Source organism: Ornithorhynchus anatinus, chromosome 1, assembly GCF_004115215.2.
Source record: "Ornithorhynchus anatinus isolate Pmale09 chromosome 1, mOrnAna1.pri.v4, whole genome shotgun sequence".
Taxonomy (NCBI): domain Eukaryota; kingdom Metazoa; phylum Chordata; class Mammalia; order Monotremata; family Ornithorhynchidae; genus Ornithorhynchus; species Ornithorhynchus anatinus.
In genome coordinates this window covers 168,285,414-168,311,739 of record NC_041728.1, presented here as the reverse complement: position 1 = coordinate 168,311,739, position 26,326 = coordinate 168,285,414, and the positions used below count along the sequence as shown (strand labels likewise).

The 26,326-nt window shown below is 44.4% G+C and overlaps 1 protein-coding gene across 2 annotated transcripts in view; it reads left to right on the top strand.

The window, feature by feature from the left end:
- The window catches only part of STAG1 (stromal antigen 1), a 341,746-nt gene that overhangs the window by 261,094 nt on the left and 54,326 nt on the right, over positions 1-26,326 (top strand). For both annotated transcript variants that reach the window (XM_029059010.2, XM_029059017.2), the window contains exon 15: positions 22,847-22,964. In XM_029059010.2, coding sequence (XP_028914843.1) covers positions 22,847-22,964 — 118 coding nt within the window. The remainder of the gene's footprint in view (positions 1-22,846; positions 22,965-26,326) is intronic.

The window sequence follows — 26,326 nt, the reverse complement described above, 5'->3', positions numbered from 1 at the left end:
ATCCAAGAACCGTTTCTGCAGGCACATCACAGATGGGGTAATCCGTTGCACTCCTAGTTACGCTGTCATCAGAAGTGTGATTCAGTTGCACTTTGACCATATTCTAGTCACAGTCTCGTCGGGAGGGTTACCGGCCTAAAAAGCGTACATATGGACCTGTTGAAAAAACACTTTTAATCGCCGTTTCATTTAGTAGTTCTTCCGTCTTTGGCATTTGCCTTTGAAATCTTTGACGCAGATGCGTGTAACGATTAGCAAATAAGACTAATGAAAGGGAAGACATGTTTTGGAGCTCAAGTACTCCCATTAGGATAGTCATAGCTCTTGAGCTATTTGCTTGAGTTTTAAAGGAAAGGGAGACCAGGTCTCAATTTGTCCCAGATTGCTGTTCGTGAATGTCTTCTAAATATCTCCATCTGTCAGTGTCATCTGTGGTAATACGTTTTCATTGCCATTTGCTTCCTTCCTCGTAGTCAGTCGCTGGAAAGGAGGAGAATTTATGAGGCATGTTTCAAGCTTGTACTCCACGCCAAGCATTCTGCTAAATGCTGGAGAAGACAGCAAAGTATTCAGGTCGGACACAGCCCCCGTTCCACGTAGGGCTCAAAGCTGAAGAGGGGAGGAAAAAGCGATATTTTGTCTTCATTTTACAGATGAAACCGGGGCACAGAAAGGTTAAGCGACTTGTCGCACAGCAGGTTCTACTCTCGGGGTCTGCTGACTCCTGCTTCTGGGCTATTTTCCACTAGGCCTCACTGCCTCCCATAAGGATTTGTTTAGGTTTCTCAGGTGATTTAGAAAAATGAGTTTTCATCTTTGGGGTTACCGGATAATGTTATGGCTGCTGAGTTAGAGAATCAATCCTTTTCAAATTTTCCATCTTCACCACTTACAGTGGTTCCATTTGGAGCTTCTCAGTTTTAATAGAGTCAAGAAATTCAGGCACTTGAGCTTTGCTTAGAAGACTTTTTAATCATTATCCTTAGCAAGAGCATCCTTTATATTGCCATCGGTACCTTCTAGAGCCTTCCCTATGAACATTTTCTCTTTTCCTAATTCTCAGCCGATCAATCAGTAGTATTCAGTGAGTGCTTACTGTGTGCAGGGTACCCGCACTTCCCAGAATTGAATGCTCTGGATCTCCTCTTCCTTATCATGATTGGCCCAAGACCAGTTATGGAATGGATCTTTTCATCTTCTCTTTTCCTTCTGCGCTCAGCTTCTTTCCCCCAGAACCTCTTATGTGGTCTTATCTCCGCATCATCACCGTAGGGATGGAGGTTTCCACTTTTGTTTAAGGATCCGATGTAGGGTAGAAGACTTTTGAAACAGCGAAAAACCCTTTACTTCTGACTGGGTTCTTTCTTTTTCATAACTAGATGGTGTTTATTGTTCATTACTGCCCAACTCAGTTCTGTAGGGCATCCAGGACAAGTAAAACTGGTCCAGTGACTAGTCTAGTGCCCTGTGAGAGGGACTAAGTGGCAGCTCTGCCCTGAAATCTCTCCCCCCCCCCCCGAGTCAATCCCAGCACTTTTCGTTAAATATGAGGTTATGCCAGAATACAAGCCCCCCTCTCTAGTGGAACTAGGTGTAATGTCCGAGAATTAGACCAGTGGTTTATGCAGCCCACTGACTTTCCCATCACTGTAGACACCATCACCTTCCTCCCTGACTCACAAGCTCATCACCTTGGCACGATCCTCGTCTCATCCCCCTCATTCAGTCTGCCGTGAAAACCTGTCGGTTCTACCTTTGCATCATCTCGAGAATCCGCTCCTTCCTCTCCATGCCGGCTGCTACCCCGCTGGCTGGCCCAGGCGTGGATCGTATCTCCCCTCGACTACTGCGTCGACTTCCCGGCTCACCTCCCTGCTTCCAGCCTCTCCCCATTCCACTCCGCCTTTCGTTCTGCTGCCCAGATTGCCTTTCTGAAAAAAAGTTCAGTCCACGTCTCCCCACTGCTCAAGAACATCCAGCGGTTGCCCGTCCACCTCCTTGTCAAACGGGAACTCCTTCCCGTCAGCTTTAAGACACTCGACCAGCTCTCGCCTCCTTCTTTACCTCACCAATCACCTACTACAGCCCTACCCACAGTCTTCACTGCTCTAACGCCAACCTACTCATTGTACCTTGATCTCATCTACCTCGACGCCGACCCCTTGGTTTCACCCTCCCTCTCGAATGGATCTCCCTCCCCCTCCATATCTGACAGACCACCACTCTCAGCATCTTCAAAGGCCAACTAAAATCATACCTCCTCTTTTCTCCAACTATTCACCCTGTCTTCTGAGTCAGTTACGCATTGGGGTCTGTACCCTTTAAGCACTTTGATTCTCTCCCCACCCTAACCCCGCATCACCCTTAAGCATTTTGCTACTCACCCCACCCCAGCCCCACAGAACCTCTGCACATATCCTTTATTTATTTTAACATCTGTCCCCACAATAGACCTTCAGTTCCTTGAGGGCAGGAATTGTGTTCACCAATTCTGCTCCGTTGTAGTTTCCCTAATAATAGTAATGATGGTACTTGTTAAGTACTTTCTATGTGCCAAGCACCGTTCTAAGCACTGGAGTAGATACAGTCTTAATCCCCATTTTACAGATGAGGTGATTGAGGTACAGAGGAGTAAAGTGACTTGCCCAGAGTCACAGAGCTGATAAGTGGCGAAGCCAGGATTAGAACCCATAACCTCTGACTCCCAAGCCCCATGCTCTTTCCACTAAGCCACGCTTACTTCAGTGCCCTGCACACAATAAGCGCTCAGTAAGTAGCATTGATTGATTGGTCTGGCAGTTATGCTGAAGGACTAGTGTGATGTTTGCCCTCTGTGACATCCATTGCCTTGGTGCTAATAAATCTGCATACACGGCTTCCTTTTCTAGTAAATTCCACATTTTGCCAACTACTCTATAATAATCATGGCATTTGTTAAGTGCTTACTATGTGCAAAGCACTGTTCTAACCGCTGGGGAGGTTACAAGGTGATCAGGTTGTCCCACGTGAGGCTCCCGGTCTTCATCCCGTTTTTCCAGATGAGGTCACTGAGGCCCAGAGAACTGAAGTGACTCGCCCACAGTCACCTGGCTGACGAGCAGCGGAGCCGGGATTTGAACCCATGCCTTCTGACTCCTGAGCCCGGGCTCTTTCCACCGAGCCCCGCTGAGCCCACATGGGACAACCTGATGACCCTGGATCTCCCCCAGTGCTCACAACAGTGCTCGGCACATAGTGAGCGCTTAACAAACACCGCCACGATCGTTATGATCGCCAGGCATCCGAGGGGTCTCCGCCTTGACCCTCACTATGCAAGAAAGTTTTTCCTCTTCATCATCAATGGTACTTTTTGAGCACTTATTTTCATTCAGTCGTATTTATCAAGTACTTACCATGTGCAGAGCCCTGTACTAAGCACTTGGAAGACTACAGGACAAAAGAGCTGGTAAGCACATTCCTTGCCCTCAAAGAGTTACAGCTTTTTGTTGTAAACCCTGTATCTTCAAGCGTCAGTGGAAGCCCCAAAGACTCAATGCTGGTGGGATTTAGTGAACAGCCATTCTCTGATCTTCCCGTCCAGGCTGTAAGCTCGTTGTGGGCAGGGAATATGTCTGTGTATTATTGTATTGTACACTCCCAAGCGCTTAGTACAGTCCTCTGCACCCAGTAGGTGCTCAATAAATATGATTGAATGATGAATGAATGAATGTAGACTTCAGTTGTGTCCCTTCTCAGTCTTCCATCTTTCCATTCGGGGGACGTAATCCCCCTGTTTTCGTTACTCTCCTCTGTGCCCTCTCCAATGTTTTTTCTCAGATGACAGCACCCGAAACGACATGCAATATTCCAGGTGCAGGTGTATTGAGTGGCACAACTTTGGCATGGAAGACTTTAAAGTTTCTTGAGGCTCTAGATGGCACTTGGTGCATATCTGAGTTGGCAGTTTATTGGTAGTATTTCTCGGGAGTTTTTTCCCCAGTCTTTCCCCATTTACCCATGGGTATGATGTTGTCGCAGGGTGATCTTCTAGAGTGAGAGGCCTGGAGGCAGTTTCATGTAGAAGAAACCTAGGCTACTGAGACTAACTGGAGTTCTCTGAATGTCTCTCCTCCCTAGTTCCATTTTCAAACTTCCTCTTTCCGCTCTTCAGACCGTGTCCATTTTGCACAGACCAAAGGAGAACCACTAGGGCTTTAACACTCTGCACTGATCTGCTCCTGCATCTGGGCTCACCTCACCTTTTTAGGATAACTGCTTTTTAACAATTCCAGGATCCAGGCAGCATCATTTGCAGTTCCAAGAGTGAATCTGTGGAGGCTGTAAATTCAGAGAACTTCATTTGGGGGTAAGTAACTTAGCAGGGAGGGGGCTCTGCCCCCAAATGGCTGGCGAATCAACACGTAATATTAGTTCAGTTTTTAGTTCTCTGCTTTCGGCGACAGTGAGCTTTCGGTGGAAAGTCACTGTCAGTGTCTATGAATCATCCCAGTGCATGTCTTTGGGAATCTTATTTTGACCAAACCAGTGTATTAACCTGAGTGATGATCCTTTGTGCATACATAGGGAATTTCATCATCAGGACTCATCTTCCCGACGCATATGTCTTAAACAAAGTTGACATCTTGCAGACTGGTTTAATATCCAGTGTAGTTGTGGATGGCAGAAACATACACCCGACCCTCAAGAAAGAGAACATCTTTTTCAAATAATTAAATTAATAATAATATCCGTGAAGTGCTTGTTAAGGGCCAGGCACTATACTAAATGCTGGGGTAGATGCGAGGTACAAATACAAATGCTTTTGAAGAGGGTAACTGTAGATTTAGATAAATATTCACTTAAATGTACAATTTGTGTACAGCTGTACATTTACAAAACTAAAGATAGATATTTAAATAGTAAATGTTATCCCTAACAAATGAACAGGTTTTCAAGGTGCAGTGCGTCTGGTCAGAATCCCCTAGGTTCGGATACTCTTCGGAGACAAAAATTCGGGAATCCATTACAACGCCAGTGCGATTTCTTGATTGTTGGGTCAAAACTGGGGTTACTGAGTTTTATAACCCTAAAGTAAGGAATAGCAGCCATCCTATATTTAAACCTACTAAAGAAAGATATGGAATTAGCAACTCCAACAGAATCCAACTGAGAATTCTGTTTAGGTCCCAGCAACCATAACTAAACTAAGCCCAAAACAGACATGATCAAAATTCCGTTAGGTTGCCGTGGCCAGGGAACGTGTCTCCCAGTCTTCGCTAGTGTACTCTCCCAAATGCTTAGCATAGTGCTCTGTACACAGTAAGCCCTCAATAAATACCACTGATGATGATGGGATTTATTCGGCCACCCAAACAGGAAAGTCGGCAATAGAGAGTACTAAAGAGAAGGGATTCATGATAGTGTTTACATCCAGTGACGTTTAAGACTACCGGGGTCAAGGTGCAAATCTGATTAGCCAGCCTGCTGTTAGGTCACGAGCTGCCTGAGAGCTTTACTTGAGAAAAGATTGTAAGCCTGTTGTGGGCAGGGATTGTCTCTCTTTATTGCTGTATTGTCCTTTCCAAGCACTTAGTACAGTGCTGTGCACACAGTAAGCGCTCAATAAATACGATTGAATGAATAAATGAATGAAAAAATTGGGAATTAAGGATTAGACTAAAATACCCCAAGATTAAATTAATGACTTAATCCACGCTAATGTCCTTTTTACCTCTGGTAAAAATGGTAACTGTGTTGTGTGTTAAGTGCTTTCTATCACCAAACCCCGGGGTAGATGCAGGCTGATTATAGTAGAACAGGTCCCTGTCCTATAGGGGATTCACTCTTCAGAGGGAGGAGCGCGAACAGGTGTTTAATTCCCATTGTAAAAGTGAGGAAACTGAGGTACAGGGCAGGCAAGTGACCTGCCCCAGCTGGAGCTGGAACCCAGGTCTCTTCATTCCCATTCTGTGCTCTTTCCTCGAGGCCTTGCTGCACTCTCAGATGGGCAGGGAGAAATTCCTCACCACATGCAGATCTTTCTGACTGGTTCTCAGGGAAAACAGGAGGTCAGGACTGTATAGCAATCCATCAACTGTATTTATTAATTGTTTCCTTTGTTAATAATAATGATAATAATTACGGTATTTGTTAAGCGCTTACTATGTGCCAGGCATTGTACTAAGCGCTGGGATGGATTGGGTTGGAACCAGTCCCTGTCCCACACAGGGCTCACCGTCTTAGTCCCCGTTTTACAGGTGAGGTAACTGAGGCACAGAGAAGTGAAGTGACTTGCCTGAGGTCAAAGAGCGGAAAAGTGGCGGAGCCGAGATTAGAACCCATGACCCTCCGACTCCCAGGCCCGTGCCCTATCCACTACAGGATATGGTACTTGAGAGAGTACACAGAGAGAGCACACAGTGCAGTAGGCTTACGGTTTAAGAGGGAGGGCGAACAAGAACTTAACACTATCTCTGCCCCCAAGGAGTTTACAGTAAAAAACCCCAGCTCCAACTCTGTCACTTCCCTCTGCTCTAGTCCCATACTTCTCGGAGTCAAAGGACCTGGGTTCTAATCTTGGTTCTACCTTTGTCTACTGTGTGATCTTGAGCGACTCACTTTAACTTCTCAGTGCCTCAGTTTCCTCCTCCATGAAATGAGAGCACATTACCTGTTCTTCCTCCCCCTTAAACGGTGAGCCTCATGTGAGACAGGGACTGCCCGACTTGATTACCTTGTATCGTGGTTTAGTGGAAAGAGCACGGGCTTGGGAGTCAGAGGATGTGGGTTCTAATCCTGGCTCCGCCACTTGTCTGCTGTGTGACCTTGGGCAAGCCACTTAACTTCTCTGTGCCTCAGTTACCTCATCTGTCAAATGGGGATGAAGACTGTGAGCCTCACGTGGGACAACCTGAATACCCCACCACTTAGAAGAGTACTTAGCACATAGTAAGCGCTTAACAAGTACCATAATTATTATTATTACTATTCCCTAGCGCTTAGTACAGTGCTCAGCATAGAGTAAGCCTGTAACAAATAGCACAGTTATTAATTATTATTTCCAGGAGAGCTCATCTACCTTTCCTTTTGACCTTAGAAGACTTAAACAAGCCTGTAACCTTGCTCCCTATTATAGGCATGACTAAATATGCCATCTCTATAATATAATAATAATAATGTTGATATTTGTTAAGCGCTTACTATGTGCAGAGCACTGTTCTAAGCGCTGGGGTAGACACTGGGGAATCAGGTCGTCCCACGTGGGGCTCACAGTCTTAATCCCCATTTTACAGATGAGGGAACTGAGGCACAGAGAAGTGAAGTGACTTGCCCACAGTCACACAGCCGACAAGTGGCAGAGCTGGGATTCGAACTCATGAGCCCTGACTCCAAAGCCCGTGCTCTTTCCACTGAGCCACGCTGCTTCTCCAATGTTGTTGGGTTATCATCAATTAATATTTATTAAACCCTACTGGTGCGGCTCTCCTATGACTCAACACCTTATCATAGCAGGAGAGTTTGCTTACACCAGTGAAGCTTCGCACTTTGCCACTGAGAGATATTCGCTCGTCAGGGTTACCCTTAATGGAAAGATCTAGCCCGAAACGTCAGACGAAGTTGATTCACCTGTGCTGGGCAGCAGAGACATGGGAAAGTGTCGAAGGTGGATGATCAAATGATCGGAACGTTGATCAGAGACACCGGCAGAGACTTTTAAGTTTTTACTGCATGGAAGAAGGCAACGGTAAACCTCTTCTGTATTTTTTACCAAGAAAACTCTATGGATGAAAATCCATGAAGTCGCTATGAATCGGCAACGACTCGATTGCATTTGCTGCTGATGATGATTGGGTGCAGAGAGAGCACTATATGCTTGGGAGAGTCCAGTATAACAGAGTTGGTAGACACATTCCCTGCCCACAATGAGCTTCCAGTCTAGAGGAGGAGGCAGACATTAATATAAATAAATAAATTACAGATACGTACATAAAGTGCTGTGGCACTGAGGGAGAGGGGAATAAACGATGCAAATCCAAGTGCAAGGGCAACACGGACGGGAGTGGGAGAAGGGGTGACGAGGGCTTAGTCAGGGAAGGCTTCTTGAAGGAGATGTGACTTGGGTAAGGCTATGAAAAAAAATTGGCATTCGTTAAGGGCTTACTATGTGCCGAGCACTGTTCTAAAGGCTGGAGTAGATACAGGGTAATCACGTTGTCCCCACGTGAAGCTTACGGTCTTAATCCCCATTTTACAGATGAGGGAACTGAGGCCCAGAGAAGTTGTCACTTACCCAAGTCATACAGCTGACAAGTGGCAGAGCCGGGATTAGAACCCATGACCTCCGACTCCTAAGCCCATGCTCTTTCCACTGAGCCATGCTGCTTCTCTAAAGTGAAAGTGGGGAGTGTGATTGTCAGATATGAAGGGGGAGGGCGGTCCAGGCCAGAGGCAGGATCTGGGGTTACCCCATCCAAAGAACTTTGAATGACAAAACTTTAGCGACACTTCTCTGGTATTTCCAGCCTTACTTCTGGGGGATGGAGGTAAATGAGCCATTCCTCTCAGGGCCCTCCTCCACCATCTAGCTATGTCTTCACTATTCCCATCCACATTACTTTTTTATTATCAGAGAAATTAGAAATCCCTTCATCATTTGATAACTCTTTAGGGGATTTTTTTTTGTTAGTTTCATTTCTGCTTATTTTTATCATTCCCTCAATTCTGTTTTTCCATTATGTATACTTTTTTTTTCACTTCCCATGGCAAATCAAAGGAGGCTCTTTCCTTTGCTGTATTTTTTCCTGATTAATTGCCAAGTTTCAGGATGTTAGTATGGGGGACTTTGCGGGGGTGGAATTTAAGAGGAGCAAAAACAGCCTATTTGATTTCTTACTACATTGTATCTTTTATTTGTCATCCTTGTAGTCCTGCCTTTGAGGTGACACTACGAAGCGAAGTATCTCCCATTCACAAAGTCGTCTTCAGCTACTTTCTGTCGATTGACCAGTCTAATCTCTTCTTTACTTTTTCCATCCCAGAGACTATCGTGATGAGCAGTCATCATTAAGCACTTAGTACAGTGCTCTGCACAGTCAGTGCTCAGTAACTACGATTGAATGAATAAATTAAAGCTAGATAACAGGAGTACCGGTTAGCAACTTGGCTAGAACCTTACCCAGACAACATCGATAGTGTTTATTCAGCGCTTACTGTGTGCAGGGCGCTGTGCTAAAAGCTTGGGAAAGTGCAATACAACAGAGTTGGTAGACCTTTTCCCTGCCCACCACGAGCTTACAGTTTAGAAAGGGAGACGGACAACAGTAAAAGTAACCGTTTCCTTTGTCGATAATAATGATAATCATTATGGTATTTGTTAAGCGCTTACTATGTGCCAGGCATTGTACTAAACGCTGGGATGGATACAAGCAAATTGGGTTGGACCCAGTCCCTGTCCCACACAGGGCTCACAGTCTTAGTCCCCGTTTTACAGGTGAGGTAACTGAGGCACAGAGAAGTGAAGTGACTTGCCTGAGGTCAAAGAACAGACAAGTGGCGGAACCGGGATTAGAACCCATGACCCTCTGACCCCCAGGCCCGTGCCCTATCCACTACAGGATATGGTACTTGAGAGAGTACACAGAGAGAGCACACAGTGCAGTAGGCTTATGGTTTAAGAGGGAGGGCGAACAAGAACTTAACACTATCTCTACCCCCAAAGAGTTTACAACAAAAAACCCTAGCTCCAACTCTGTCACTTCCCTCTGCTCTAGTCCCGTGCTTCCTGGAGTCAGTAAAAGTAAATAAATTATGAATATATATGTAAGTCTGTGGGGCATATCAAATGCCCAAAGCTCACAGATCCAAGTGCATAGGTGACCCAGAAGAGAGAGGGAGCTCGGGAAAGGAGGGTGTAAATGGGGAAGGCCTCATGAAGGAGCTGTGAGCTTCACTGCCAGAAATAAAATGCCATCCATATCACATCACCCACTAGAAGATACCCAAATCTCAGCTAACCTAGCAACCGATACAGTCAAGAATCCATACTGCTCCAACCAATTCAACTTCATTGATGACTTGAACCCGCTGGCAATTTTATTATCGAGTTTTATCTGACTCCCCCGATTAGACTGTAAGCCTGTCAAAGGGCAGGGACTGTCTCTATCTGTTACCGATTTGTACATTCCAAGCGCTTAGTACCGTGCTCTGCACATAGTAAGCGCTCAGTAAATACTATTGAATGAGTGAATGAATGAATATATGCACACTGCCCAAGTTCATTCATCCTGTAGCTATCTACTTAATACAGTATTTCATTACCTCAGAGCAAAATCAGCTATATTTCTTTTTGCATTCGTGTTAACATCTTTCAAACTCCCTAGATTATTCATGAACCCAGTATTGGTAGTGGTAATATCTGAAGTCATATGTCTCTATCAAAAAGTGTTAGCAGCTTCACAGTTACTTAAATTAAAATCACAAATTGCTCTTTGCTCTTTTGGACTAATATACCAATCAATCAATCAGTAGTTTTTGTCTTGTTTTATGCTGTCGCGTCGTCTCCGACCCACAGCGACACCATGGACGCATCTCTTCCAGAACTCCCCACTCTCCATCTGCAATTGTTCTGGTAGAGTAGCCATAGAGTTTTCTTGGTAAAGATATGGAAGTGGTTTACCGTCGCCTCCTTCCACACATTAAACTCGAGTCCCCACCCTCGACTCTCTCCCGTGCCGCTGCTGCTTGGCACAGGTGAGTTTTGACTTGTAGCCGACCGTCTTCCACTCGCTAGCCACTGGCCAAGCAAGGAATGGAATGGATAGGCCTCTGATCGACTCTCCCTCCCGTAGCCGAGACCGGTAGACTACTGAACACTCTCCGGGTGTGATCCTGAGAGGGGCAGTAATATTTACTGAACGTAATTCTATGCAGAGCATTACTAAGTACTTGGAAAACTCCTATGGCATTATTAGGCACGAACCCTGCCCTCAAGGAGTTTACAATCTAGCAGGAGAGACCGACTAGAAAATAAATAAATTTCAGGTTGGGGTGAAAGAGCAGCTGGTAAATATATGTTCATAAAAATTATGGGGAATGGGGAGTGAGTACCTAAGTGTCTAGGGAGTGAGTATTCAAGTGCATAGGTGATTCAAGACTTGCTGAAGTGGTAGTAATCATTAATCATAATTATAATACTTGTTAAACGCTTATTCTGTGCCAACCATTGTACTGAGCGCTGGGAGAGGTAGAAGACAATCAAGTCGAAGCCCCCATCCTCATGGATCTCACAGTCTAAAGTAGCAGCAAGTAAGAGTTAATCCCCATTGTGTACATGAGGAAACTTAGGCACAGACAAGTGAAATTCATTCGATAATATTTATTGAGCGCTTACTGTGTGCAGAGCACTGTACTAAGCACTTGGAATGTACAATTGGGCAACAGATGACGAGCTCACAGTCTAAGTCCACGGTCCCACAGCAGGCAAGTGGCCAAGCCGTGACTGGAACCCAGGTCCTCTCTCTCCCAGGCCTACGCCCTTTCCACTAGGCCACGTTTCTTCCACGAGGCCTCACTGCTAGTAAGTGGGAAAATAGTGCGAGGAGAGGGGAGATTAGACAGGGAAGGCCTCCTGGAGGAGATATGATTTTAGAAGGAATAGTGGCAGATAGGAATGGACAAGGAATTCCAGCCGGTGGGGAGGAATGAGAGCCAGCGCAAGAGAGATGAGAACAAAGCGCAGTGAGTAAGTAATAGAGGAGTGAAAGTGCGGAAACTGGGTTGTCATAGAGGAGTGAGAGTGTGTGATCTGCGTTGTCTTAGAAGAGGAGGTGAGGATAAGTAGGGGAAGTCTCGCAGTTCACATCTCATCACCAAACACCCTAGTGGAAAATAGGTCAAGATAAGACTTGGCGATAGGAGGAAGGAAACATGTTACCTCATGGGAGAATTTTCAGGGATGTTAAGTAAACAAATTACCTGATTTTATGAATTGAAACAAAATACATGCAGCTTCCTAGAAGTTCTCTTAAAAACCTTGAGTAAATGAGCGTTGGAGAGTTACTACTGTCTTTCCCCTCTTTCCCCGGCAATGTCAAATGAACAAAACTGCACTGGAGACCAGTGATTCTCTTACACTTGGCATTTGGAATGGTGCAGACTCATTTCCCTTGAAATAGTAATCTGAGAAGCACTTTCTAGGTTTGAATTTTGTTATTTTTAGAACCCTTGGGCCATTCTATCAGGCACTAATTGTATTCCAAGGGCAACCGTTGACTGCACCGTCAACTCATGGGGAAATAATTAGAAAAGGTCTGTATTCTCTTGGTTGAAGAACAGAACAAGATTTGCATTTCATTTATCCAGTGATAGATTATGTTTAAGTAAAAGCAATGAATTTGCTTGAAGAATCTGTTTTTTCACTCCATTCATCTTACTAAGAACTATATTCAAATAGATTTGGATGATGGTATAGCATTTGCCTAGCATAAACTCCTTTCCTCATCCACTATGCATAATTTTTCCACCATGAATTTCCAGTCCAGCTTCTTGCTAAATATTATCTTCTTAACTCTCATCAAGTATGATTTGAGCCATTGGAATGTCTTTAATTCTTCACCGAATGAACCAAGAGCAAGATGGCTATTAATGCCGTGAGAGACCTTCAGTTTTCTATACTTTAAACAGTGTTCGATCAATCGATCGATACTATTCATTTATAAATTGGGCAGGGAACGTGTCTACCGACTCTGTTATATTGTACTCTCTCAAGCGCCCAGTATAGTGCTCTGCACCTAGTAAGTGCTCAATAAATATAATTGATTGATAGAGTCCCTACTGTGTGCACTACTAAGCACACGGGAAAGTATATTAGAAGTAGGAGCTATGATCTCTGCTCTCCAGAAACTTGCCGTCGGTGACATTTCCCAAGACTATCCAGTCTGGTTTCCAGGTTTGTAAACATTTATTGCTTTCATTCATGGAATTTTGAGTCCACAACTGTGGCTCCTAAGATACCAGTCAACAAAGTGAAAAGTGGAAAAAGCTAGTGACTGAGGAATATTTCGTTCTCTTACCAGAGAAGTAAGATGAGAACCAGGAGAGAAATCTTCAGTAAAATCAAGATTAGAGAGTATTACCTGGAGAAGGGCACCAAGAGGACGAGATGAATGGGGAAAATGTCTCCCCAGATAGTTTGTAAGATCCGAGCGGCCAGGGATGTCTTCTAACCTTATTTTATGCTCCGGAATGTTTAGTACCATGCTCTGCACAAAATAGGTACTGAGTAAATGCTATTGATAAATTGATCTAGTCTAGATTCGACAAGAAGGAGCTCATTGGTGACTTTGGAGAAAGAGGCCTCCATAAAGCAAAGAGAATTGAAACTGGATTGTTCAGTCAGTTGATCTTATTGAGCACTTATTGTGTGCGGGTTGTTGAGGGTGGAGTAGAGGAGAGGAAAAGTGTGGGCATAAGGTATAAACCCATTCAAGGAATTTGGATGGGATGGGAATGGGTTGGGAAGATGGAGTGATTCCTGGAGGGTATCATGGGATCCAGAGGAGATTGGTTTTTAGGACAGGGGAGATGTGGACAGGTTTGAAGGGAGGGAGGGTGGAGCCATTAGACAGTGGACGACTGATTGAAGACCACTCTCGGGGAGGGAAGAAGAGTTGGTCCAAATATTTTTAGACGGGGTGGAATGTGGTCAGTGGCACAGATGGAGTGGATAGATATGAAAAACAAGAAGGAGATATAATAATGATAACTATGGTATTCGTTAAGCACTTCTTATGTCCCAGGCACTGTTCTCAGCACTAGGATAGGTACAAGGTAATCAGGTTGTTGCGCGTGCGGCTCACAATCTTAATCTCCATTACAGATGAGGTAACTGAGACCCAGAGAAGTTAAGTAACTTGCCCAAGGTCATCCAGCAGACAAGTGGTGGAACTGGAATTAGAACCCACGTCCTCTGACTCCCAGACTCTCAAGCCCGTGCTCTTGCCACTAGGCCATGCTGCCTCTCTTAAGATCTCTCTTAAGATCTACTCTTAAGAGATGACTGAGAAGAAGGAGGGAGATCAGTAAGTGAGGGGGAGACTTTGGACAACTGGTGCCTGGTTATTTTAATTTTATCAGTGAAGTTGATGGCAAGGACATCACCCTTCTTGCATTCACTTGCGTAAGAGATCGAAAGAAAGGACTTCACCATTCAGTCAACCAGTGGTTTTTATGGAGCATCTCCTGAGTGCTGGGGTCTGTCTACCAACTCGACTGTAATGTTCTCTCCCAGATTCAGGGCTTGGCACAGGCACTTGGGAGAGAACAACGCACTAGACTTGAGAGTCACATTCCCTATCCACAAGGAACTCGCAGGAGACAGCCATTAATTAGGAAAAATTAGGAGAGGCAGTGTGGCCTACTGGCCTGGAAATCAGAGGACCTGGGTTCTATTCCTGGCTCCACCACTTGACTGCTGTTTGACCTCGGGCAAGTCACTTCATTTTTCTGTGCCTCAGTTGCCTCGTCTGTAAAATGGGGATTAAGACTGTGAGCCTCATGTGGGACCAGGACTGTGTCCAACCTGATTTGCTTAGTCCAGTGCCTGGCATTCATTCATTCAATAGTATTTATTGAGCTCGTACAGAGTACTGTACTAAGCGCTTGGAATGTACAGTTCGGCAACAGATAGAGACAATCCCTGGCCAACAACGGGCTCACAGTCTAAACGGGGAGACAGACAGAAAAGCAAAATAGAACAAAACAAAAACAAGACAACATCATCAAGATAAAAGAATGGCACATAGTAAGTGCTTACAAATGCCATTAAAAAATATTGAAATTACAGAGGTGGGGGGAATTGCATAGTGGAGGAATGTGTTGTGAAATGCTGTGAGGCTGGAGATGGGGTGAATACCAAGTTCTCAAAGGGTACAGATCCAAATGCAAGGGCAACATAGAAGGGAGGGTCAGTGGGAAAAATGAGGGCCTAATCAGGGAAGGCGTCTTGGACTTCTATATTTGATAAAATTGGTTTGTGGTCATTGTAATTTCCAACCCCTTAATTGCAGGTTATTTAATGTTTCCGAGGCAGAACTTTCACCTCCAGAAACAAATCAATTTCACTTAGCAAGAGAAAGCAAACTACATACAAGTACAGCACAGATGGCCTTGGCAAGTCAAGAATACAAGGGTTGAGTGGACTATAAACTGCACAAGAGCTAGCGTTGTAGGACTGTGGCCGTAATCATTCAATCGGTAGTATTTTGAGCACTTTACTGTGTGCAGAGCACTATACTAAACACTTGGGAGAGTACACTACAACAGAGTTTGTAGACACATTTCCTGCCTACAAGGAGCTTACAGTCTAGAGGGTTGTCTAATAAGGCAATCTTATCTCAAAGTTACTCTTCCTAGGACTTGTGAGATAATCGTCCATTTGCACTCAGTTTTGGGTAAATCTTTAAAGATGATTTAATTCTCTGGGCTCTGAGATTTAGAGAGAATTTGAGAGGTCAGAGAAGTGCATATTAGGTGAGGCGAAGATTCATTGAGAAAACAGGAATTATTTCTTCTCAAGAAGAGAGAGCTCTGTGGGTTGCGAAACATTTTAAGAAGTCATGTGTCTTTGGAGGTGAACGACTAAGCCATCAGGCACAAATGCTTATCAGATCACCTTCCCCAAAGTCACCCAGTTATCCAACTTCTCTTAGGATCATGTGTCCGGTTTAGAATCCATTCTTACATCCATCTGGTTTTTCATTTGCAACCTAAATCCATTCCTTCTCTTCCAGTTCTCTGTACACAAAGAAAGTAACCAGAGTACGCTCTTTCTAAGTCCTCTGGTATTAAGTCACCCCAAAGTCTCTGCTCCAGGCAAAACAATCTTTCCTTGGACTTATTTTACCTTCCTCAGTTTACTTTCCTTGCTCTTCCTCCATTTCATTACACACTTTTAAAAATGTGTGGTTCTATGTGTTCATCGTTTCTACTATAAATAAACCAAAAGGAATTTGGGTTTTTAAAATAACCTGAAGGATTTAGTTTCGTTATGAGGAGTAAATCCGCCCCCCAACCCTCCATTTGCTATTGAACAGTTGAATGAGTAACTAATGAAAATTATGTAATTGATTTATTTTTTTTTTCCAAATGAGTGTGGCTTCCCATTGGCAGAGAATTCAGGTGTAGTTCTGCTCAACAATTAGATTTTGGACCAGAGGGCCTTTTCTGCTGCTTTCGAGACCTATATATTACGATTCTCTGCTTTGGTTTTTCAAGTGTAGTAATTCTCTGAATTTATAGCTTTCAGATTTTCGCTTTGATGGAACAACCTACTGGATAAGGAACATGTGGTCTCTCATTGGTAGACCATGAAAGAGAGACTTTTTAATGTTTCTCAGCAGTCATCATTAATATTTAAGAACTGTAGTACAGTGGCCGTGATGTAATGGGATAATTCTAAGAACTCTGGTTCTTCTAATCAGCCACATACGGAATGAGGCCGTGATATCTTGACTCTCGCCTTCTGAGTGTATTGATATTTTATCACTTTTCAGAAGTCTCTAGAGCCAAATGTCATCATTCTTTGAACTTGATATTCCAACCTAAATAGGAAATGACTCCCATTTCCAAAATAGCTCTGCTATGTCCAAACAACAAAAAACTCCCGACTCTGCAGCACCAGTGGCTCAGTTCAAGTTTCTCCTCTCTTCAAAACCACCGACGGTTACCCATCCATCTCCGTATCAGATAGAAAGTCCTTACCGTTGCCTTTGCCAGGCAGAAGTTCCTGGGTTCTAATCCTGGCTCCACCACTCGACTGCTTTGTGACCTTGGGCAGGTCACTTAACTTCTCTCCGTCTCAGTTCCCTCCTCTGGAAAATGGGGATTAAGACAGTGTCCAACGAAATGAACTCGTATCTCTCCCAGTGCCTGGAACATAGTAAGCGCTTAACAAATACCACAATGATCATGATTATCAGTCCTTTAAAGCACTCACTTGGCTCTCCACTCCTAACTTATCTCGCTGATCTACTACAACCCAACCCACACAGCTCGCTTCTCTGACACCAGCGTACATGCTGTGCTTCTGTTTCATCTTTCTCACTGCCGACCCCTTGCCCTCATCATCCCTTTAGTTTGGAATTCCCCGACTTCATATCGAACCCACCACCTCTCTCCACCTCTTCAGAGTCCCACTTAAGTCACATCTCCAGGAGGGTTTCCCAGGCTAACCCCTCCCTTTTCCATCTTAGCCCTCCCTCCTCTGTTAACTCTGCACTTGGTCCATTCCCCTCAAGCATTTTGATATTCTTGCCTCCCCCAAGCCCCACAGCACTGTATGTGTCCATCTGGAATTTATCTTAATGCCTCTCTCCCCATCTAGTCTGTAAAGTCCTTTTGGGCAAAGATCATCTAGATCTACTCTTATTTTTTTTTTAAATCATATTTATTGAGCACTTGCTGTGGGCAAAGCACTGTATTAAGCGCTTGGGAGAGTACAATATAACATCAGACACATTTCTTCATCACAATGAGCTCGCAGTCTAGAGGGGGAGACAGGCATTAATGTAAATAGATAAGTAAATAGATTTGTTCATTTTAAACAATTTGTAAATTATAATGTAAATAAATACTCAGCACAAAGTAAGCAGTCAGTAAATACCATTGTTTGATAATAGCTGGATAAATTTGAGACCTTCTAGCGGTGGAATGGTCCTGTCAAGGATGCAAGTCGACCTTGGATCCCGAGACCTGGAGACTGAAAACCTGCCTAAAGGAATTGATTCAGCGTGGCTTAGTGGGAAAAGCACGGGCTTTGGAGTCAGCGGACCTGGTTTCTAATCCCAGCTCTGTCACTTGTCTGCTCTCTGTGTGACCTTGGGCAAGTCACTTCACTGCTCTGGGTCTCAGTTACTTCAGCTGTAAAAATGGGGATTGAGACTGTGAGCCCCATGTGGGATATGGACTGTGACCAACATGATTACCTTGTATCTACCCCAGTGCTAAGAAGGGTGTTTGGCACATAGTGCTTAACTAACGCCATTTAAAAGCAAAAAATAGATTAGGCATCACCCCCCCGCCTCGGATCCCTCCCAGTCATATTCCTGCTGGTATACGGAGTGTACTGAGCAAGAAGGAGAACAGGGACGCAGTAGAACACCAAGTGCACGTGGAAGTTGTTTCCGTGTCAGACCCATCTGCTGCTGCTACGTGATTGGAGTGTAGAGTCATTCATTCATTCATTCATTCAATCATATTTATTGAGCGCTTACTAGCACTGTGCTAAGTGCTTGGAATGTACAATTTGGCAACATATAGAGAAGCAACATGGCATAGTGGAGAGAGCCCGAGGCCCGGGAATAAGAAGGTCATGGGCTCTGATTTCGGCTCTGCTGCTTGTCTTCTGTGTGACCTCACTTCACATCTCTGGGCCTCAGCTCCCTCATCTGTAAAATGGGGGTTGAGACTGAGCCCAACCCGCTTTTCTTGTTTCCACCCCAGTGCTTGGTACATTGTATGCACTTAACAAACACCAAATTATCATTATTATTATTTTTATTGTTATTACTATGCCATGGTCAGTCAATCGGGGTTATTTATTGAGCTTCGTGGAAGAGATTGCCTTGGGAACAGCCATGTTCTTTACCACTGGTGTTAATTTTCAGGCCGGCCACTGAGCCACTCCACCTTGCGGAATGTTCTAGGAAGTTAGTTCATTCGTTCATTCAATCGTATTTTTTGAGTGCTTGCTATGTGCAGAGCACTGGACTAAGCGCTTGGAATGTGCAATTCGGCAACAGATAGAGACAATCCCTGCCCAACAATGGGCTCACAGTCTAAAAGTTCTTCAGTCAGAAACTTTCCCCACCAGTGGCACAATTCCAGCAGTCTTTCCCCAGCTCAGTCAATCAGTGGAATTTATTGAGGACTAAGTACCTCAATCCTATACAGTTGAGTTAGGAATCACGATCCGTGCCCGCAAGCAGTGTATAATGTAGGGAGAATCAGAGAAGCAGCATGGAGCAGTGGATAGAACACGGGCCTGGGAATCAGAATGTCATTGGTTCTGATTCCTGCTCCTCCACTTTTCTGCTGGGTGACCTTGGGCCAGTCACTTCCCGCCTCTGTGCCTCAGGTACCTCATCTGTAAAATGGGGATTGAGATTGTGAGCTCCACATGGGACAGGGACTGCGTCCATCCCCATTTGCTTGTATCCATCCCAGCACTTAGTACAGAGCTTGGCACATAGTAAGCGCTTAACAAATCCCATAATTCTTATTATTAGTGACCAAACAGGCTCGTGCCCCACTTGCAGAGCCAGGACTTGAGCCCCTTTTTTTGATTCCCAGAGCTGGACTCTTTCCTCTGGGCCAACAACAGGACTAAAGATTATCTAGGACAAAGTAAGAGAAGAGGTGATGTGATAGTTGGATCTTTTGACACCAGAACTGTCGCCCTAGGCAAGTTTCTCCTCCACTCAGTGAACCTGGAATATGGCCTATGATCCGATGGCCCCTCGGGGTGGCTAAACCCGAATTCTCGGCCTTTGCGTAATTTTCTGTGATCTACATTGGAGCAATAGCAGTAATCCACTGAGTAAGACTAATGGTCCAAATATCTTGGTATTCTAGCTTCGACAGTAACAACTAAATACATGTGAGAGAATGGTATGATAGTTACAATCTTCGATGCATATCACCTGTAAACGATAACTTTTCTCTAACCAGTCACGTATGATCCATGAAGTTAACAGTATCATTATTATTATTATTATTTTATGGAACTTGTGAAGCGCTTACTGTGTGCCAAGCACTGTTCTAAGTACTGGGGTAGATAGAAGTTCCCCCCTTCTAGACTGTTGTTGGGTAGGGATTGTCTCTATCTGATGCCGAATTGTACTTTCCAAGCGCAGAGCACACAGTAAGCGCTCGATAAATACGATTGAATGAATGAATCAGGTTGGACAAAGACCCTGTCCCACATGAGGCTCACAGTCTCAATCCCCATTTTACAGGTGAGGAAACCGAGGTGCAGAGAAGTGAAGTGACTTGCCCAGGGTCACACAGCAGACACGTGGCAGAGCCGGGATTAGAAGCCATGACCTTCTGACTCCCAGGCCCGTGCCGTGTTCACTGAACCACGCTGGTTCTCTAAAGAACAATGCTTCCGCTCGGTTTCTTGCTAGAGACCTTTCGTACGTGAGGCCAATGTGACAACCACTACACTATGGAAACTATAGACCAAACCCTTCTTGCAGCTTCCATTTCCTTTCGCAGTGGTAACCAAATCCAGGTGCCAGACACCCAGAATTTGAATACAGTTTTCTTTCTATTTGTTTTGAAACTTCACCTTCAAGTTTTCATAGGAAGCAGCATGGCCTAGTGGAAAGAGCTTCTTCCAAGAAGCCTTCCCTGACTAAGCCCTCCTTTCCTCTTCTCCCTCTCCCCTCTGCGTCTCCCTGTCTTGCTCCCTTCATTCATCCCTGCTTCCCAGCATCTCAGCACTTATGTACATATCTGTAATTTATTTATATTACTGTCTGTCTCCCCCTCTAGACTGTAAAGTCACTGTGGGCAGGGAGTGTGTCCGTTAATTGTTGTATTGTTCGGTCCCAACCGCTTAGAACAGTGCTTGCCACACAGTAAGCGCTCAATAAATACGATTGAATGAATAAATGAATGAATGAGAGTCAGAGAACCTGGGTTCTAATCCCATCTCCGCCACTTGTCAGCTGCGTGACCTCGGGCAAGTCACTTAACTTCTCTGGGCCTCGGTTCCGTCTTCTGCAGAATGGAGATTCAATGCCTTTTCTCCCTCTTACTTAGAGTGAGACCAGGAACCTGATTATCTTGAATGTACCCCAGGGCTTACTACAGTGTGTGGCACATAGTAAGCGCTTAACAATTACCACAATTGTCATTATCATTGTCATCATCATTATCAAGTTCCAGTGGGAACCTGTCATTCCTGGTGCGTGGGATTTAGTGAATAGTAATCCTATGTCCATCCAGTCCATATCTACAATGATTATGTAATCCATATCTGCAATGATTATGTGAATTCCATTGTATCCTCTTCTCAGCTTTCGTCTTTCCGAACTGGGAAGGCCTAATCACTCAGTGGTATTTTTTGAGCACTTACTGTGTGCGTCTTGGTGGTATTGATGCCTGACTGCTTGTTTTGTTGTCTGTCTCCCCCTTTTAGACTGTGAGCCCGTTGTTGGGCAGGAATTGTCTCTATCTGTTGCCGAATTGTACGTTCCAAGCGCTTAGTACAGTGCTGTGCACACAGTAAGCGCTCAGTAAATACGATTGAATGAATGTGCAGAGCACTGTACTAAGCGGTTGGGAGAGTACCGCTGTGAGAAGCAGCATGGCTTATTCATTCAGGCAGTCGTATTTATTGAGCACTTACTATGTGCAGAGCACGGGCTTGGGAGTCAGCGGTCGTGGGTTCTAATCCCGGCTCTGCCGCTTATAAGATGCGTGACTTTGGACATGTCACTTAATTTCTCTGTGCTTCATTTACCGCCTCTGTAAAATGGGGATTAAGACTGTGAGCCCCATGTGGGACAGCCTGATTACCTTGTATCTACCCCAGCATTTAGAATAGTGTTTGGCACAGAGGAAGCGCTTAACAAATGCCATTATTATTATTATTACAATATAACTGAGTTGGTAGACATATTTCCTGCTTACAGCGAGGTCAGCTCAGTCCTCCCCTGGGCACTGCTCCATTCCCTTGCTTCTTACGTCATCATCGTCGGTATTTATTGAGGGCCTACTGGGTGCAGAGGCTTGGGTTCAGGCAATCAAAGTAGGAGACCGTAGTCCTTGTCCCCAGAGCTTCATTCAGTGGGAGGTTCAGACACCAAAATTACACCTTGAACATGAACAGAAGGGAAAGCCTAAAGGCAGCCAGTCCCAAAAGTACACAAAAAAGAATCAGTATGTGTTTGAAATGCTAAAGATCAATCCGTTGTATTTATTGAGCGCATACCATGGGCAGAGCACTCTACTAAGCGCTTGAAGATGACCAACGTGATGATGTGAGCAGGAGGATGCGTTGTTTTTTGAGGAGGGAATTCCAAACAGAGGGATAGGTGTGTCCAAAGTGTTGGAGGCCAGTGAGCTCAGAACAGGGTCTACTTATTAGGTTAACTTAAGTCGTCTCAGCCATTTTATGTTTAGATTACCAGAACCACACTCATCATGGTTTTATACAGTGACAATACTGTGCTGTTTGTTTTCTTTTCTATATTCTTCCTGAGAAGACTCAACATTCTCTGGTCTTTTTGACTCTCAACATGACATTGAGCTGATTATCTGTAGGAACGATTTTTTGAGATCATCTTTAAGTTGCTGCAGTTTGTATTTTCTTTAACCTACCCGCATCACTATGCCCTTCTCCTCGCTGAAGCTCATTTTGCACTTTTCCGATCAACGATTGTTGGCAAATAATGAACATTAGGAAGGTCACTTAATGTGTGTGTCTCATTACCACCTTTTAAATAGAAATATTGTAGCAGTCAACTTTTAAGAAATAACTTAAATGACCATAAAGCACTTTAATCGTTTTGCAGAAATAGGGAGTTGTTTTAGATGTGTACCCCAAACATTCTCTTTCTTCTCAAGCCTATCTTTTAAACATTTTCCTTAATGATTGATAAGTCAAAGAAACTGATTCGCTTTCACTAATAAAAGGTTAACCCATACTGCATCCATACCTCAGATAGGCGTGCCTTGGGCTTTTATGTTTTCTCTAAGGAGCTTTGAATCCAAGCCATTCTAATGATGGAAAGAATCCTGAAGTTGCTCAGATTTCATCCATTCGATGTACTTCCGTTGACTGTTGACTTGTATTTTCTAGTTGCATGAACATGCAGCTTACTTGGTGGACAGTTTGTGGGAAAGCTCTCAAGAACTTTTGAAAGATTGGGAGTGTATGACAGAATTGTTACTGGAAGAACCAGTCCAAGGAGAAGAAGGTATGAAACTGCAACGAGTTAAATGACTATTTCAATCTTTCTAAAGTTTTTTATTTTAATTTTCTCTGACGATGGTTATTTTAACTTGAAAATTTTATGTTTCTGTTGCCCATTTAAGTAGGGGCTCCCGTGATAAACCCTAGGATCAATTGTCTAAAAGAAATGCAAATAAATTTTATATAATCATTTACATAAAGCATCCCTTTCCCTCCAAAACTGAAATAAATTGAAATGAGTTTTGCCATGATTTAGGATTCAGATAGAATGCCAAATCAAGATGACAGTAATAATAATAGTTATGGTGTTTGTTAAGCACTTATTCTGTGCCAGGCACTGTACTAAGCGCTGGGGTGGGTACAAGCAAATTAGGTTAGACACAATCCACATAGTGATAATAATAATTATGGTATTTTTTCAGCACTTGCTCTGTGCTTAACACTGTTCTAATCGCTGGGGTAGATACAGGGTAATCAGGTTGTCCCACGTGGGACTCACACTTTTAATCCCCATTTTACAGATGAGGTAACTGAGGCACAGAGAAGTGAAGTGACTTGTCCAGGGTCACACAGCAGGCAAGTGGTAGAGGCGGGATTAAAACCCAGACCGTCTGACTCCCAGACCCGTGCTCTATCCACTATTTCATGCAGAGATTACAGAAATATTACTCATATACTTAAAGGTCTGGCCTAGGATAAAATTTCAGCAAATCTTCCTTTCAGTGTACATAAGTGCTCTGGGGCTGGGAGGGGAATGAATAGAGGGAGCAAGTCAGGCGACGCAGAAGGAGTGGGAGAAGAGGAAAGGAGGGTTTAGTCAGGGAAGGCTTCTTGGAGGAGATGGGTCTTCAGTAAGGCTTTGAAGAGGGGAGAGTCATTGTCGGATATGAGGAGGAAGGGCGTTCCAGGCCAGAGGCAGAACGTGGGCGCAAGATAGATGAGGTGGAGGGTAAAGTGAGAAGTTTAGCATTAGGGGAGCGAAGTATAGGAGAGTAACGAGGTGAGATAGTTAATGTAGAGGTGAATGGGCAGCCACTGGAGGTTCTTGAAGAGTGGGAAAGCACGGCCTGAACGTTTTTGTAAAAAAATGAGCTGGGCAACAGAGAGAAGTGTGGACCGAAGTGTGGAGGGACAGGAGGCAGGGAGGTCAGCAAGGAGGCTGATACAGTAATCAGGGCGGGTTAGGATAAGTGATTGGATTAATGCCGTAGCAGTTTGGATGGAGAGGAAAGTCACTGGTTTCAGAGGGTTGGTTGTGTTCCAGTTCACACCAAGATCAGTTTGGGAATCAGGTAGTGAGAGAGCTACAGATTAATGTTTTCTGCATTTGACAGTGGAAAAGGAGAGAAGTTAGTGAGGTTGGTGGGCTGGCCTGATGTTTCAGTTGAGTAGGGAGATTTTTTTCCCCCCAGGATTGATGTATTAGTGTTTTCTGTGGAAAATTGTGTGGTAGATAGAGCACGGGCCTGCGAGTCATGAGGTCATGGGTTCTAATCCCAACTCTGCCACTTGTCTGCTGGGTGAACTTGGGCAAGTCACTTCACTTCTCTGTGCCTCAGTTATCTGTAAATGGGGATTGAGGCTGAGCCCCTTGTGAGACAGGGACTGTGTCTAACCCAATTTGCTTGTATCTGCCCCAGCGCTTAGTACAGTACCTGGCACGTGGTATGGGCTTCATAAATGCCATTATTAATAATGTTGGTATTTGTTAAGCGCTTACTATGTGCAGAGCACTGTTCTGAACGCTGGGGTAGACACAAGGGAATCAGGTTGTCCCATGTGGGGCTCACAGTCTTCATCACCATTTTACAGATGAGGTGACTGAGGCACAGAGAAGTGAAGTGACGCCCACAGTCACACAGCTGACAAGTGGCAGAGCCGGGATTCGAACCCATGACCTCTGACTCCGAAGCCCGTGCTCTTTCCACTGAGCCACGCTGCTTCTCTTATTATTCTTATTGTTACTTATTATTGTTATTCAATCTGTAAATCATGGGTACTGCTTACATGTGGTAAAACTTTATTAAAATAAATCCTTTCTAGTTACCTAAGGTAGCTAAGGTAATTTCTTAGAGTAGCAGCATGGTCTAGTGGATAGAACACGGACCTGGGAGTCAAAAGGACCTGAGTTCTAACCCGGGCTCCACCTTGAGTCTGCTGTATGACCTTGGGCAAGTCACTTTACTTTTCTGTGCTTCAGTTACCTCATCTGTAAAATGGGATTTGAGACTGTGAGCCCCATGAGGGACAGGCTCTGGATCCAACCCAATTTGCTCATGTCCACCCCAGAGATAAGTACAGTACCTGGCACATAGTAAGTGCTCAACAAGTACCACAATTATTAAGGTAGCAGTGATAAATATTTAAATAAAATTCCCAGATTATGCACTGTCTGAATTTTCTCTGAAGAAAATTCCCTCCGCCTCCATGCCATATTGTAATTCTAACCAGTGCCCAGAAGTCTTCTATTTTTGCCCTAGCACCCAAACAGTCTAGGGAGGATGAAGTTGTTTCAGCTGAACGTTGAAAGATTCAACCGGGGCAGTCAGGAAATCACCACTGTATAAAGCCTGGGATATGTAGCAGGATAGCAAGATGACGTCTGTGAAGGAACGGTAGTGTATGAGCAGAACACCTGGTGTCAAAGCTGCAGGGAAAAAAAAGCTCTGGGAAAAATTGATTCCTGGGAAGATCATTCTCTTCCACTAATCCACTCTTTAAAGCCTGTGAGGCCAATCAACTCGGCTACCATTCTTAGCCTAAACCAGCCTGAAAAATACAGTTAATTTTTTCTGACCATCACACCTCACTCTTCCAGAGGTGAGCAAGTAATAAAACCAGTTCAATAGATCCAGAGCTCCCACAGGGCTTAGCACATGTGCATTGGGAAGCAGCCCCCGAGAATCTGGATAATGATAACGATGATAATGATAGTAATAATAATAATATTTGTAATGCACTTACTCTATGCCAGGCACTGTTCTAAGGGCTGGGGTAGATATGGGATAATTGGGTTGGACACAGTCCATGTCCCACTTGGAGCTCACAGACTTAATCCCCATTTTCCAGATGAGGGAATTGAAGCCCAGAGAAGTGAAGTGACTCACCCAAGCTACTACAGCAGACAAGTGGCAGAGCCAAAGATTAGAACCCAGGTCTTTCTGACTGCCGGGTCCCTGCTCTGTCCACTAGGCCTTGATGCTTCTTTCACATAGTTGCTTCCACCACCTCCCATAATCATCATCAGTGGTATTTATTAAGCGCTTACTATGTGCAGAGCTCCGTAATAAGCGCTTAGGAGAACACACCACCACAGAGTTGGGAGACACGATCCCTGCCTACAGGGAGCTTACAGTCCAGGAGGAG